Source organism: Giraffa tippelskirchi, chromosome 4, assembly GCF_054371585.1.
Source record: "Giraffa tippelskirchi isolate mGirTip1 chromosome 4, T2T-mGirTip1v1.2.pri, whole genome shotgun sequence".
Classification (NCBI taxonomy): domain Eukaryota; kingdom Metazoa; phylum Chordata; class Mammalia; order Artiodactyla; family Giraffidae; genus Giraffa; species Giraffa tippelskirchi.
In genome coordinates, this window is record NC_137278.1 from 149371600 (window position 1) to 149387348 (window position 15749).

General features: G+C 41.1%; 1 protein-coding gene across 31 annotated transcripts in view; it reads right to left on the reverse strand.

Moving 5' to 3' along the window:
• SRGAP1 (SLIT-ROBO Rho GTPase activating protein 1) overlaps positions 1-15749 on the reverse strand; it is a 291940-nt gene that overhangs the window by 50673 nt on the left and 225518 nt on the right. For 16 of the 31 annotated variants that reach the window (XR_014081883.1, XR_014081890.1, XR_014081889.1 and 13 more), the window contains 2 exons: positions 3196-3393; positions 2652-2736 (listed from right to left, as the gene is read on the reverse strand). Coding sequence is in view for 18 of the 31 variants with exons in the window: in XM_081588879.1 (XP_081445005.1) it covers positions 2652-2736; positions 3196-3393 (283 nt within the window). In the remaining 13 variants the exon portion in view is untranslated. Of the gene's footprint in view, positions 1-2606; positions 2737-3195; positions 3394-15749 lie in introns of all 31 variants that reach the window. The other 15 variants (XR_014081886.1, XR_014081892.1, XR_014081887.1 and 12 more) reach the window with 3 other exon arrangements.

Genomic DNA, 15749 nt, shown 5'->3' on the forward strand with positions numbered 1-15749 from the left:
ATCTGGAATACCTGAACACAGCTTGTGTCACTAGGACACTGGAAACCACTGAAAGAAATTACAAGAGGAGAAATCCTGCCACAGAGTTCACCAGGTATGATATAGTTTTATACAGTTCAGTAGCTAAAGATGGATATAGCCCTAGCCAATAATGGCATGTAAAATTGTATCAACCAGTGGGGCTTCCCCTCCAGGAGACAGAAGGGAATCTATGTACAATGAGTACCACAGAGGTTTCAGAATGTGATCAGAGTATTAACACATGTCTGCCTGCAGCGCCAAGAATGAATTCACCCACTACTTCATTCCCTCCAACTCACAATTTCTTAAGTGGTGTCTCCAGTCCTGTAAACATTTGGCTGCACTTAAGATAATTTATGCTTTGGGACTGGCAATGACCTTGGGGCATCACTGAAATATAAGGCATTTGTGAAAAATTGAACAAAAGAAAAAGACTTCACATATTATGAGGAGAAAAACAAGAAAAAGACATAATAGCTGAGGTAAGGCAATTATTCAAAGAAAAAAAAAGGGCTTTTTCTTTAAGGTTCAAACTTCTGTTACAGAAAAACTGAAAGACTGGTACAGGGAACATTCTTATACCTTCATATAGATTTCCCAACTGATAACATTTCACAATAATGACTGTATTTCCTTCTCTCTCCCTCATTCTTACATATGTCTTTTTTCCTGAGCCATCTGAAAGTAAGCTGCAGAAGTAGGACACTTAGCAAGCATTTCTTAAAAATAAGAATATTCTCCTCCATAAATGTATCATATCTAGGAAAATGAAAAATTCATTCAATAATATCATATAGTCTATATTTAAATTTCTCCAATTATCACTAAAGCATCTTTTATAACTTTTGATTTCTGAGTCACAATCTAATGAATATTCACACATTATATTTAGTTACTTGATTTTTTGGTCACCTGATGTGAAGAGCCGATTCACTGGAAAAGCCCCTGATGCTGGGAAAGATTGAGGGCAGGAGGAGAAGGGGATGACAGAGGGTGAGATGGTTGGATGGCATCACCGACTCAACGGACATGAGTTTGAGCAAACTCTGGGAGATATTGGAAGGACAGGGAAGCCTGGCTTGCTGCAGTCCATTGGGTTGCAGAGTCAGACATGACTTAACAACAATAATTTTTTAAGACACTTTTTAATACTTTAAGTGTTATTATTATTATTTTTTTTCTAAGTAAAATTGGCCTTTTATCTGAGAGTCTGGCATCCTAACTGCAACTCATGGTATTTCAGGTTATGACGATTTTTCTACATGTGGACATTCTCTGAGGATAATGGGTCCTTTGGAGGAGACTAGGAGATAAAGTGATGGAAACACCTTGTTTTCTGGGCAGGAAAGTTCTAAACTGTAGGAGGCAAGAGTTTAGGTCAACTCTTTTTAGCCTGAGTTGTTCACACAACTCGCTCCCTGTTTTCCCTCTCCCATCTGTATTGTCTTTCACTTTTTATAACTTCCAGCAAGATCTAGTGAGAAAAATAAGAATTAAATGTGTTACAGACTGGTACTGAGGTACTTAGGGACCTGGCAGTTTTTTTCTCCCCTTTTTAAACTTCACAAAGATGAAAAGAGAAAAACATTACACTATCCCCCCTTTGCTTGTAAATCCTTTCTCTCTCCTCAGTTTTCCCATCTGTGAAAAATGGGGAAATTAATAGTGCTCAGTTAAATATACAGCTCAGAACAATGCCTGGCACACAGAGATTTTTCTATAAGTGGTTGCTATTGTTGTTTTTGCTTTTACTAGATATAGTAGTAGAATTAAACTGTTTCTCAACTAAGACCAATCTTACTGGTGGAGGGAGGGGGAGAGAGGCATCCAAACTGGTTTAACTGGTTTGTAGAGTCCAAAAAGGCAACAGATGGGACAGCAAATATCAGCCCATTTAAACAAAAGGGGTGGGACTGGAAGGGTGGGGAAGTATCCCAAGGAAAGGAAGAAGTGACTGGGGCAGAGGAGGGGGGCTGTCAGCAGGTGGGAACAGGCGCAGTTCCTTATACTTCTGTACTCTTAGAAGCACCAGGGCTCTGAAGACCCTTCTTTGCAGCTCTGTGTTGGCTTTTCAGCCCTCCCTAGATTTCACTGTTCTGCCTCCAGGTTAGCATAAAGTTTATAAGGAAAATAATTTCAGAGAATTCCCTGGTGGTCCAGGGGTTAGCACTCTGCCCCCTTACTGATGGGAGCCTGGGTTCCATCCCTGATTGGGAACTAAATCCCATAAGTCGTGTGTTGTTTAGTCACTCAGTCATGTCTGACTCTTCTGCAACTACACGGACTCTAGCCCACCAGGCTCCTCTGTCAATGGGATTTTCCAGGCAAGAATACTGGAGTGGGTTGCCATTTCCTTCTCCAGGGGATCTTTACAACCCAGGGATTGAACCTACGTCTCCTGCTTGACAGGCAGAACCACCGAGCCACCTGGGAAGTGTGGCACAGCCTCCAGAAGAAAAAAGGAAATAGTTCTAGGGGAAATTTGATTCTTACACAGATACAGCCAAATCTAAACATACGCTGTTCTCTGCTTCTTCCAGCACAAATTCACAGTTCATATTCTTCATGGAACACATACACGACACAAGATATAATCCAGGTCGTCTCCCCAACTATGTCAGATAACTGACCTTCTCCAAGCGTCCTCTGCAACAAGTCATGCTTGGCTTGAAGTTTTGTGATGAGATTACTACCCTCCAAATATTCTCTGAGTTTCTGCAAAAGGAAAGATACATTTTTAACTTTAAAAGAAACTATTTGATGTCAAGGAACTTCCCATAGGATATCTAAAAATCCAGCCATTCTCACCTTCTAGATCCTAGAATCTTGCTATGCAAACAGTGGTTCTGATGCAGACCAGTGGCATCAGCCTATTAGAGGTGTGAACTCTCAGTGCCCCCCACAACAGGACTATTGGGATCAGAACCTGCATTTTAACAAGCTCTCGTGGTGACATGTACGTTCATGAGATCATTTAAAAGTTCTGTTTTAGAGCAGCCCCCTTTAACTTTGTCTGCATATCAGCACTATCTCCTAAACCATATTCCAGAATTGCTGCATTGGGAACTCTGGTCTTAATAAAGAACCCTAGATGATTCTGATGCAATTCGAAAAGCAGAGCTCGGGGATCCCAGACTGGAGCCCCAAAAGAGGCAGGGGAAGCAGCAGGCATACCATGAAGTAGAACTGCTCGGTCTCCTGCTGGTTGGCTCTTCTCTTGGCGATGCTGGGTTTACTCAGATATGTTTCAGAGACCGTAGACTTCACAGACTCTGTGGAGCGACTGTGCTGGAAGCATTCAGAGACATCGTAGTCCTCGATAGTGACCATATCCTGTATTGTCTGCAGGGTGGCCTCAGTCGTTTTCTTAACCTGGGAACAGGAGTACATCTCTCCAGTGAAACCTTATTTCATGAATCCCACACTCAGTGAGAAACCACTCTGTCAGTCAGAAATGGGGGCACAGGCCCTCCCATCCAAAGTTCAGAGTCCACTGTGGGGGCAGCAAGGAGATCAAACCAGTCAATCCTAAAGGAAATCAACACGGATTATTCATTGAAAGGACTGATGCTGAAACTCCAATACTTCAGCCACCTGATGCAAAGAGCTGACTTATTGAAGAAGACCCTGATGCTGGGCAAGATTGAGGTCAGGAGGAGAAGGGGGCGACAGGATGAGATGGTTGGATGTCATCATCAACTCAATGGACATGAGTTTGAGCAAGCTTGGGAAGATGGTGAAGGACAGGAAGCCTGGTGTGCTGCAGATCATCTCAAAGAGTTGGACACAACTTAGTGAATGAACAATAACAGGGGAGAGAGACAGGTAAACAATACCTCATGCCACAAATATAAGGAGAGGCTTTCTTCAAAATTATCCTAAGGAGGACATCATTCATATATGAGTAATTGTAAATCTCATGTATCACTGGGTACTCTCTCAATTACATTTTGTTTTAAAGAACCTTCAGTTTAACTGAAGTGAAATTACACACAGAAAAATGCATAAACAATAAGTATGGCTTTATGAATTATCACCAACTGAACACATTCATGTGATTACCACTCAGATAAAGAAATCTAATACATTATGAGTACCCTGTGCTTCTCCCAATCACCACACATGCTTTTCTCCTCCCCAAAGGCAGCTACTAAGTACTATAGTATGTATGATTTTTGTCTTGCTTCTTTTGCTCAACTTTATATAGTAAGATTTGTTCATTTCTTATGAGTATACTATTTCACTGCTGAATATTCATTGTAAGAATATATTATAATTCATCCCTTTTACTGTTGATAGATGACTTATTTCTGGTTTGGGGCCACTATGAATAATATTGATGTGAACACATTTTGTTGGGCCATACATACTTGAGTAGACTTGCTGCTTATTGGGTATTCCAGACTGTTTTCCAAAGTTATTATTCTCATTTGTATTCCCACCAACACAGGAGGAGAATTCCTATTACTCCACATCCTCAACAATTGGTACTGTCAGTTTTAAAAAATTAAACCATTGTGTTGATGGAATTTCCCTGGCAGTTCAGTGGTTAAGATTCTGCACTTCCATTGCTGGGGGCATGGGTTTGTCCCTGGTTGGGGAACTAGGATCCCACATGCCTTGGGGCATGGCCAAAAGAAAAAACAAAAACCAAATAAATCATTACATTGGGTGTGTAACTGTATCACATTGTGGTTTTAATATGCTTTTCTCTGATCGTTGAGATTGAGCACATCATCACATGTTTAAGGCAATTTAGATTCTCTCTCTTGGACACAGTTTGTTTAAATCTCTTGCTCAATCTTATATTGGGTGATGAGCCTTCCTCTTACTGATGTGTAATATGTATATGAATTTTTTGTTAGCTATATGTGTTGCAAATATCTTTTCCTACTCCATACTGTGGCTTTTTACTCTTTCTATAGGATTTAGATGAACAGTCTCTAGTTTTAATGTAATCAATTTACCAATTCTTTCCTTTGAAATCAGAGCTTTTTGTGTCTTATTTAAGAAGTATTTTCCCATCTCATAAGTAGTCATAAGTAGCATACTATTTTATGTTATCTTCTGGGAGCTTTTCAATTTGTCTTCCACAATGAGGCTGTACTCCACCTTTGCTCATCAGAATCTTTGTAAATTGATACCTCTATCCTTTTCCCAGACAATGTACAGGGTTTGTTGTTGTTGTTTAGTTGCTAAGTCCTGTCTGACTGTCACTTTTATGACCCTATGAACTGTAGCCTTCTAGGCTCCTCTCCATGGGATTTCCTAGGCAAGAATACTGGAGTGGGTTGCCATTTCCTTCTCCAGAGGATCTTCCTGACCCAGGGATTGAACTCGTATTTCCTGCATTAGCAGGTGGATTCTCTACCACTGAACCACCAGGGAAGCCTGTAGAGAGTTTAGAACATCTTAAAACCATTCACTTTTCCTGAATTATATGCTTTTTTGGTAATATTTTGTAAGATGATATATATGTAAATATTTGTATACATTTATATATAAGACATTATTGTGATCAGCATTCATTTAGCTTTATCCATATAATTATTACATTCTTTGATTTCTATCTCTTACATTTTTAAGAACACCTTTTAGAAACTCTTTTTTTAAAAAAAATATAGTTGACTTACAATATTATGTTAGTTTCAGGTGTACGGCAAAGTAATTCAGTTATATATATATATATATATACACACACACACACACACAGTTTTTTAGATTCTTTTCCATTATAGGTTATTACAAGGTATTAAATATAGTTCTCTGTGCTATACAGTAAATTCTTATTGCTACATCTGTATAATAATAAGGAAAGGGAGTGACAGAAGAAGAGATGGTTGGATGGGATCATCGACTCAATGGACATGAGTTTCAGCAAGCTTTGGGAAATGGTGAAGGACAGGGAAGCCTGGTGTACTGCTGTCCATGGGGTCGCAAAGAGACACAACTTAGTGACTGAATGACAAATATCTGTTTTATATATAGTAATGTGTATCTGTTCATCCCATACTCCTAATTTATCCTTCTTCTTTCCCTTTGGTAACCATAAATTTGTTTTCTATTTAGAAATTCTTTTTAGCATGAATTTGCTGGCAGGGAACTCAGTCTTTATTGATTTAAAAAAGTCTTTTATTTCACCTTCAATTAATAAAGATATCTTTTTTCTCCCTGGTGGGACAGTTACTTTCCTTTAGTACATTTAAGATATCACTGTACTTTCTTGTGGCTTCCATGTTCCTGTTGAATGAGAAGTTTACTGTCAGTTTATCATACTTTCAAAGAACCCTGCTTTCTTTCTCCAGCTGCCTTTAAAGTTGTTTACAGTTTAACTATAATGTGTCTAGGTAAGGATTTTAAAAATATATTCTAAATATATTCAGACTTCTTGAATTGTGTGGTATTTTTCTTAAGCTCTGATAAAACTTCAGATAAAATTATCTTTGCAAATATCAACCCTACTTTCGCCTCTATCATTTTTTTTTCTGGGAGTTTAATTATATCCTCTGTAGCTTACCATTCTCTTCATATTTTCTATCCTTTTGTTTTTCCATGCTGCATTTTGATTACTTTCTTCTAATTTGTCTTTCATTTTGATAATTCACTCTTCAGCTGTGTTTAATCTGATGTTAAAACCATGCACCAATTTATTAATTTGGGTTTTTCTATATTTTGGTATTTCTGTACTTTGGTATTTGGTATTTTTTGGTATTTTTGTATTTCTATATTTCTCAACTCTAGAATTTCTGTGTGGTTCATTTTCAAATTTATTTCATTGTTTGTAGGTTATAATAGTGCCCTGCTGAAATCTAAGCTTGGCTTTTATCTCCTTAAACACAGTAAGAGATCTTTTACAGTTTGTTTCTGATAATTTGTTTCTATTGTCTATTGTGTCTTCTGGTTACCACTCATGATGTCTCGTCTCCTTACGTATCTAGTTATCTTTGCTGGACATTTTTTGTAGAGTTATTTGAGCTCTAAGGTGAGACTATCATCCTGAGAGAATATTTGTTTATTTTTCCAAGTCATTAGGGGCACTATAGTTCAGAATCACTAGATTTTATTTCTGTTCAAAATAATCTGATGCTCTTCCTTTTGGGAACATATGGTTCCTTATGTCATGGATTTCAGGCTTGGCCATGTACCTTGCCCTGGATAGTGAAATGTTGAAAGAATCAGCTGAGTGACTCAGTCCATCATTACAGAAAGTAGAAATATGTTCAATTTTTAAACAATATGTTCAGTGCTATATGTTTTTGAAATAAGTTCAAGTTGTTTATTTGAACAACAGAATATTGTTTAGAGAAGAAACACTAGCTATCAGTGCTAGTTCAGAGGCTTAGAGGGGTCATGTGACAGAGTAGATTTTAAAAGGAGGCAAAAAATTTAACTGACTTAGTCATTATTCCTGAGGATATGCACGATGCAAAGGACCCTGGGAAAAAAGCACATTAATGATGACTTTAAAAACAACATTAGAAGTAGTTACCTTAAGTCATGATTATATATCTATAGGCTGAAAGAGAAGACTCACCATCTTGAAGGTGATGTCAGTGAGATGGTAGAATAAGAGGTCTGCTACTAGTACACCCCCACAGAAACAATACTTTGGCAGCCATCCATGGGCAAAATGACTTTGTGGGAGCTCTGGGGTCTAGGTAGGAGCTTGTAAAACCTCACTGGAGCCCACAGCTGATGAGGACCAATATGAGAAAGCTGGCCTGTGCCCAGGTGGCAGGCTTGCCAACCTTGGTCCTGGCAACAGACTCAGAAACAGCCTCATCCCCTTGTAGACTCAGCTACAATCCTGCTTGGCACTGGTCCTGCCACCAGCACTATCTGCCAAGGGACTCAGGAGGGGTCAAGCCCACCTCTGCCCCAAATAACCTTGCTGATCTTGGCCCTAGCTGTGGACCCTAGAACAGCTCATGATACAGTTGCAGTTCCTCCCAGCCTTGGTCTGAGAGCAGTCCTATTGCCCAGGGACCCACCAAGAGGCACACTTGTGTATTGGGAACAGCCCACCAACCTCAGTCCAACTGTGAATAATAGAGTAGCCTTGAAACTTGGTTCCAGTACCTCTTAGCAATGGCCTATGAATAATTACACCTACCCTACGGACTCAACAAGAAATAAGGCCATTTGTGTTTCCAGAGGCAGGCCCACCTTTGGATTTTGAAGCAGCCCTGTAACTTGAATCCAGTTCCTCTCAGTAGTGATCCAAGAGCAGTCCTGCCTACCTGGGAACCAGGAGGGAGACATGCCCATCTGTGCTCCCAGAGGCTGGCCTGCATGCAGACCTCGGTGCCAGCTGTGGACCCTATAGTGGACTTGTGACTCTATGCTCAGATCTAGCTATGCTCAGCTGCAGTCTGGGGCCAGTCCTGCCCTCCAAGGATCTGTCCAATGACCTAGCAGGTGCCACACCCACCCAGGCCCTTGGGAACAGACCCAGAGACTATGGCCCATACTGTGGACCCAGCAGCAGTCATGTGATTCCTTGTCAATCTCAACAATACTATTTTTCTTTTTTAAACTTCTTTCTCAGAAGTAAGTGTCAAGGTTAAATTTGGAACTGTCAGGAAGAATAAAGGATGTGACAGAAGCCATCAGACACAGTGGCTGGGACTACATATTATCCCATGGGATGTTCTTGACAAAGAACAACACTAGCTTCTGACACACACAGGCCATGTTAATAAGTCACAGGGGAGAATATAATGAGGCAAATATGAAACAGCTAACAAGAGGCTTGTAATGACTCCCCATCAGTAACAGGGAGATGCAATTGGCTTTGGTAGAGGAGAAGCCAAAAACACGACAAGGAATTATGAAAAATCCTGAAGAATGTGAGGTACCAGGGGAGTGTCCAGGAGGCCGGGACTCTGAGATGCAGATCCAAATGAATGACGGGGGACAGGAGATTTCTGTGGGCTTCTGTAGATGGGCGCTTTTGCCTTTCTTCCTCCGGACATTACAATTATTAGAGAAAACAAGAAGTTTCCTTTTCTGAACACACTGGTTTAGTCTTCTAGCGCTGCTGTAATAGAGTGCCACATACCGTGTGGCTTAAATAACAGAAATTTATTGCCTCATAGTTTTGGAGGCTAGAAGCCTGAGATCAAGGTGTGGGCAGGGCTAGCGCCTTCTGAGGCTGTGAGGAAGGAGCTGTCGCAGCCCTGCCTTCTTGGCGTATAGACAGACGGTCATCGTCTTTGTCTTCTGTCTTCTCTCCATCTGTGTTTCTGTGTTCAAATTTCCCCTTAATGTAAGGACATCGGTCACATTGGTTAGGTCCCCCCTAATGATGTCACTTTAACTTGACTGTTGCTGTTTTAGTCGCTAAGTCATATCCAACTCTTTTGGGACCCCATGGACTATAGCCCGCCAGGCTCCTCTATCCATGGGATTTCCCAGGCAAGAATACGGGAGTGGGTTGCTATTTCCTTTTCCAGGGGATCTTCCTGACTCGGGGATCAAACTCGCATCTCCTGTGTTGGCAGCAGATTCTTTACCACTTTACCACAGAGTCACCTTAACTTGATTATTTCTGTGACAACACCATGTCTTCAAATAAGGTTGCCTTCTGAAGTACTGGGGGTTAGGACTTCAACATATGAATTTGGGGAGGGTATACAATTCAACCCCTAACACAGACATTATTTTATGGCACTGTGCCTTGTGTCTTGCACCTGCTGCAGGCCTATTCATCCTTTAAGACTTGTCACTCCATTGGTAAAGGTAACCCCTGAGCCCTGTCCTCCTTCCCCACTTAACTACTCCCTCCTTGCCAACACTGACCTTGAAAGTATTTCAATTACAGCACTGTATCATTTCAGATGTAGTAAAAGTTAGGAGAACGAGACCACATACATCCACACACACATATGAATTGGATTAATCCCATAGTTAATCGACCAAGGGTACAGAAACTTACTGCTGGCACAGGCCATATAAGGCAGGAGCAGCGGCAGCATACTTCCTTTGCTCCTGGTACCTCAACAGGGGACACAGATGCAGGTGACCTTATCAGTGCTGGGTAAGGTGTGGCCAGATTTGAAAAAACAGTTCAACTTTTGCTACCTCTCCCCTTGGTTTGGGAAAGGGTCATATCACCATTCCAGACAAATTCACACTAGCAATCTACCTACTTGCATTTAAGATGCAAGTTTAAAATGTACATACTTGCATTTGAGATGCCTGTTTACAAGACGCCTGTTTACAAATACCAGACTCTCCTGACTTCTGAGAAGAAAATTTTCTGAGCAAAATTTATTCTCAGCAATGATACGACTTAATCTAAAGATGAGAACATCATCATTGCCTAGGGCTCCCTGAACAATGTCTCTGAGTCAGCTGCATCTCAGAAAGCCTGCTTTCCTACAGCTGCTAGACTGATTTAACGACCCATCTGGGTGGACCTTTTACCAACAGTGGTCTGATGAGCATGATCTCAAATCCATTTATGATGAGCACCTATACCACACTGTATAGAAGGCCTCTGTCTTCTGTCTCCAGTGGGAGCACTTTGAGGTCAGGGACAGCTTATTAACCAGCACAGTGTCTGGAACACAGCAGATTCTCCAGACAGCAGTAAAAATGAACTGAATGGATGGTGGATGCTGAAGTCTTCCTCCTTGCAAATCGACAGACGCCAGAGGAATGCTTGGCATACACCAACACCAATAACGTGGGGTCTCCTTGCTGATGGTCATCCTGAGCTCTGCCATTTTCTTCTGGATGTCCTAGCCTGCCAATCACTTTTAGACCATTTTCAGAAACTCTTCTCATTCTGCTTAATATTCTCCTTGATCGGGGCCCTCCCTCCAGTAAGTTAAAGCTTATTTGAAACAAAATACACACACACAGACCCCTTCTAAAAATACATGTTTTCACTGAAAAACATTTGATCCTCTTCAATTCTGGCCAAGATGATGTTATCATTTAAGGGACAAATGGCAGTTAGCTTTTACTTGGGCTTTTACTGTCAAGTTCATCAGTAGAAGGTTTCAGGAAAGTAAGAATCACTTAAATAAAGAAAAATGAAGCTAAAGCCACAGAGATCATCGGACAAGCAATCATGATTAAGTGGTTATCAAGCTTCATATCTTATACCAAGTCTTATAAGAATCTGACAACTGCCCTTAAGAGTCTGATCAATGATGGACATGACTTGGGATTTTGCTGCAGTCAGTGGTGTTAGGGGAAATGTGGAAGGGAGATGTGATTCTTCTACCACAGATAGAAATGTAAAGCAGATAGGTTAGCGGGTCCCCAGAGAAAGACAACCAGGAATGAATGGCTTTCTTGACATAAGAAAAGCCACTGTAGCCTCAGCTATTTTGTGATCTAAGCCCAACGCTTGTCCTTTAACAGGTCTCAGTAATCCATGATCTCAAGGGAACACAGAATAGTTTGTCAAACAGTAGTGCAGTGATAAGGCAAAGTTCTAGTTCCCCCTCAAGGAATACACATAATAATATATCTTTGAGTTCTGCAGGAACTAAGGCTCCCACCTAGGTAGAGGATGGAATGAAGATATTGACCCTCCTGATCTCAATCAACTAAAGCTTGGATTCTGCTGACCTTTGCCCCAAGTCTATCCTGAAATTCTCCTCTGCTTAAATCCCTTCACAATATGCATGTGCCTTTAGGTTTAAAATTCCCCAATTCTTGCTGTTGAATAGACACTGTTTGGGGAAAGATCCTTGATGTTCTCCTTACTTGCTGCAAGAAATCATAAATCTTCCCGTGTCTTGGTTTGGCTGCCTCTTTTGACATCCACCAAGAGGCAAACGCTAATTTTTGGGTAACAGAAAGTATAACTGGTAACAGAAGGTATAACCAAAGTATCTCTTACTTTCCCCCTCAATTACCCATGCCATGAAAATTATCTCACGTTTGCTTAAAATATTATTCATTTTTCTTGAAAATATCCTGTATAAGGACTGTATGTTGGGAATAGTCTGTGAAATACTCCTTCATGAACTGTTGATGAAAGACTAAGTGGTGCAGCAAAATTTATATGTTCATTAAACACGGATGCAATTTAACCGAAGATTCATTATGGATTATTCTTTCGTCTATTCCCTTCAGGGGGATAAATTTACTATAACTTAAGAGAGACTAGATGTTTTAATATGTGCGACAGTTTTACTCATGGCATAGAAGTGACACGCTTGTGAAAGCTATATTTACTGAACCAAATACTGGTACAGTTCAGTTGAGTTCAGTTCAGTCACTCAGTCGTGTCCGATTCCTTGCGACCCCATGAATCGCAGCACACCAGGCCTCCCTGTCCATCACCAACTCCCGGAGTCTACCCAAACCCATGTCCATAGAGTCGGTGATGCCATCCAGCCATCTCATCCTCTGTCGTCCCCTTCTCCTCTTGCCCCTAATCCTTCCCAGCATTAGGGTCCTTTCCAATGAGTCAAATCTTCGCATGAGGTGGCCAAAGTATTGGAGTTTCAGCTTCAACATCAGTCCTTCCAATGAACACCCAGGACTGATCTCCTTTAGGATGAACTGGTTGGATCTTTTTGTAGTCCAAGGGACTCTCAAGAGTCTTCTCCAACACCACAGTTCAAAAGCATCAATTCTGCGGCACTCAGCTTTCTTCACTGTCCAACTCTCACATCCATACATGACCACTGGGAAAAACATAGCCTTGACTAGACGAACCTTTGTTGGCAAAGTAATGTCTCTGCTTTTAAATATGCTATCTAGGTTGGTCATATAACCTTCCTTCCAAGGAGTAAGCGTCTTTTAATTTCATGGCTGCAATCACCATCAGCAGTGATTTTGGAGCCCCCCCAAAATAAAGTCTGACACTGTTTCCACTGTTTCCCCATCTATTTCCCATGAAGTGATGGGACCAGATGCCATGATCTTAGTTTTCTGAACACTGAGCTTTAAGCCAACTTTTCCACTCTCCTCTTTCACTGTCATCAAGAGGCTCTTTAGTTCTTCTTCACTTTCTGCCATAAGGGTGGTGTCATCTGCATATCTGAGGTTATTGATATTTCTCCTGGCAATCTTGATTCCAGCTTGTGTTTCTTCCAGCCCAGCGTTTCTTATGACGTACTCTGCATATAAGTTAAATAAGCAGGGTGACAATACACAGCCTTCACGTACTCCTTTTTCTATTTGGAACCAGTCTGTTGTTCCATTTCCAGTTCTAACTGTTGCTTCCTGACCTGCATACAGGTTTCTCAAGAGACAGGTCAGATGGTCTGGTATTCCCATCTCTTTCAGAATTTTCCACAGTTTATGGTGATCCACACAGTCAAAGGCTTTGGCATAGTCAATAAAGCAGAAATAGATGTTTTTCTGGAACTCTCTTGCTTTTTCAATGATTCAACAGATGTTGGCAATATAATGTCTGGTTCCTCTGGCTTTTCTAAAACCAGCTTGAACATCTGGAAGTTCAGGGTTCACGTATTGCTGAAGCCTGGCTTGGAGAATTTTGAGCATTACTTTACCAGCGTGTGAGATGAGTGCAATTGTGTGGTAGTTTGAGCATTCTTTAGCATTGCCTTTCTTTGGAATTGGAATGAAAACTGAACTTTTCCAGTCCTGTGGCCACTGCTGAGTTTTCCAGATTTGCTGGCATATCGAGTGCAGCACTTTCACAGCATCATCTTTTAGGATTTGAAACAGCTCAATTGGAATTCCATGGCCTCCACTAGCTTTGTTAATAGTGATGCTTTCTAAGGCCCACTTGACTTCACATTCCAGGATGTCTGGCTCTAGGTGAGTGATCACACCACTGTGATTATCTGGGTCGGGAAGATCTTTTTTGTACAGTTCTTCTGTGTATTCTTGCCACTTCTTCTTAATATCTTCTGCTTCTGTTAGGTCCATACCATTTCTGTCCTTTATCGAGTCCATCTTTGCATGAAATGTTCCCTTGGTATCTCTAATTTTCTTGAAGAGATCTCTAGTCTTTCCCATTTTGTTGTTTTCCTCTATTTCTTTGCATTGCTTGCTGAGGAAGGCTTTCTTATCTCTTCTTGCTATTCTTTGGAACTCTGCATTCAGATGGGAATATCTTTCCTTTTCTCCTTTGCTTTTCGCTTCTCTTCTTTTACCAGCTGTTTGTAAGGCCTCCTCAGAAAGCCATTTTGCTTTTTTGCATTTCTTTTCCATGGGGATGGTCTTGATCCCTGTCTCCTATACAATGTCACAAACCTCTGTCCATAGTTCATCAGGCACTCTATTAGATCTAGTCCCTTAAATCTATTTGTCACTTCCGCTGTATAATCATAAGGGATTTGATTTAGGTCATACCTGAATGGTCTAGTGGTTTTCCCTACTTTCTTCAATTTAAGTCTGAATTTGGCAATAAGGAGTTCAGGATCTGAGCCACAGTCTGCTCCCAGTCTTGTTTTTGCTGACTGTATAGAGCTTCTCCATCTTTGGCTGCAAAGAATATAATCAATCTGATTTCAGTGTTGACCATCTGGTGATGTCCATGTGTAGAGTCTTCTCTTGTGTTGTTGGAAGAGGGTGTTTGCTATGACCAGTGCGTTCTCTTGGCAAAACTCTATTAGCCTTTGCCCTGCTTCATTCTGTACTCCAAGGCCAAATTTGCCTGTTACTCCAGGTGTTTCCTGACTGCCTACTTTTGCATTCCAGTCCCCTATAATGAAAAGGACATCTTTTTGGGGTGTTAGTTCTAAAAGGTCTTGTAGGTCTTCATAGAATCGTTCAACTTCAGCTTCTTCAGTGTTACTGGTCAGGGCATAGACTTGGATTACCATGATATTGAATGGCTTGCCTTGGAAACAAACAGAGATCATCCTGTCGTTTTTGAGACTGCATCCAAGTACTGCATTTCAGACTCTTTTGTTGACCATGATGGCTACTCCATTTCTTCTAAGGGATTCCTGCCCACAGTAGCAGATATAATGGTCATCTGAGTTAAATTCACCCATTCCAGTCCATCTTAGTTCGCTGATTCCTAGAATGTCAACGTTCACTCTTGCCATCTCCTGTTTGACCACTTCCAGTTTGCCTTGATTCATGGACCTAACATTCCAGGTTCCTATGCAATATTGCTCTTTACAGCATCGGACTTTGCTTCTATCACCAGTCACATCCACAGCTGGGTATTGTTTTTGCTTTGGCTCCATCCCATCAAGGTTGGTCCCTTTCTGGAGTTATTTCTCCACTGATCTCCAGTAGCATATTGGGCACCTACTGACCTGGGGAGTTCATCTTTCAGTGTCCTATCTTTTTGCCTTTTCATACTGTTCATGGTGTTCTCAAGGCAAGAATACTGAAGTGGTTTGCCATGTCCTTCTCCAGTGGACCACATTCTGTCAGACCTCTCCACCATGACCCATCTGTCTTGGGTGGCCCCACACAGCATGGCTTAGTTTCATTGAGATAGACAAGGCTGTGGTCCGTGTGATCAGATTAGCAAACAAGTTAAAAGTAAGATTTTTCTTAAAAAAAGGAAGACATAATTGCTTTACTTATGCAATTCATTTTCCATTTCTTTGGCTTTGATAAAGGTGAGACAGGAGGGAAGAGGGAAGTGCACAACCATTCAAAGAGTGACACAGCCATTGAGGATCCAACAAAAACTGATTGAAACAATTGGGCCCAAGATGGCAGAAGATTCAACTCCCAGTACATCTTGAGCTTTATTATACACTCATTGTAATACATCCGGTTCATTTCATTTCAGTCCCTCAGTCGCTTCCGACTCTTTGCGACCG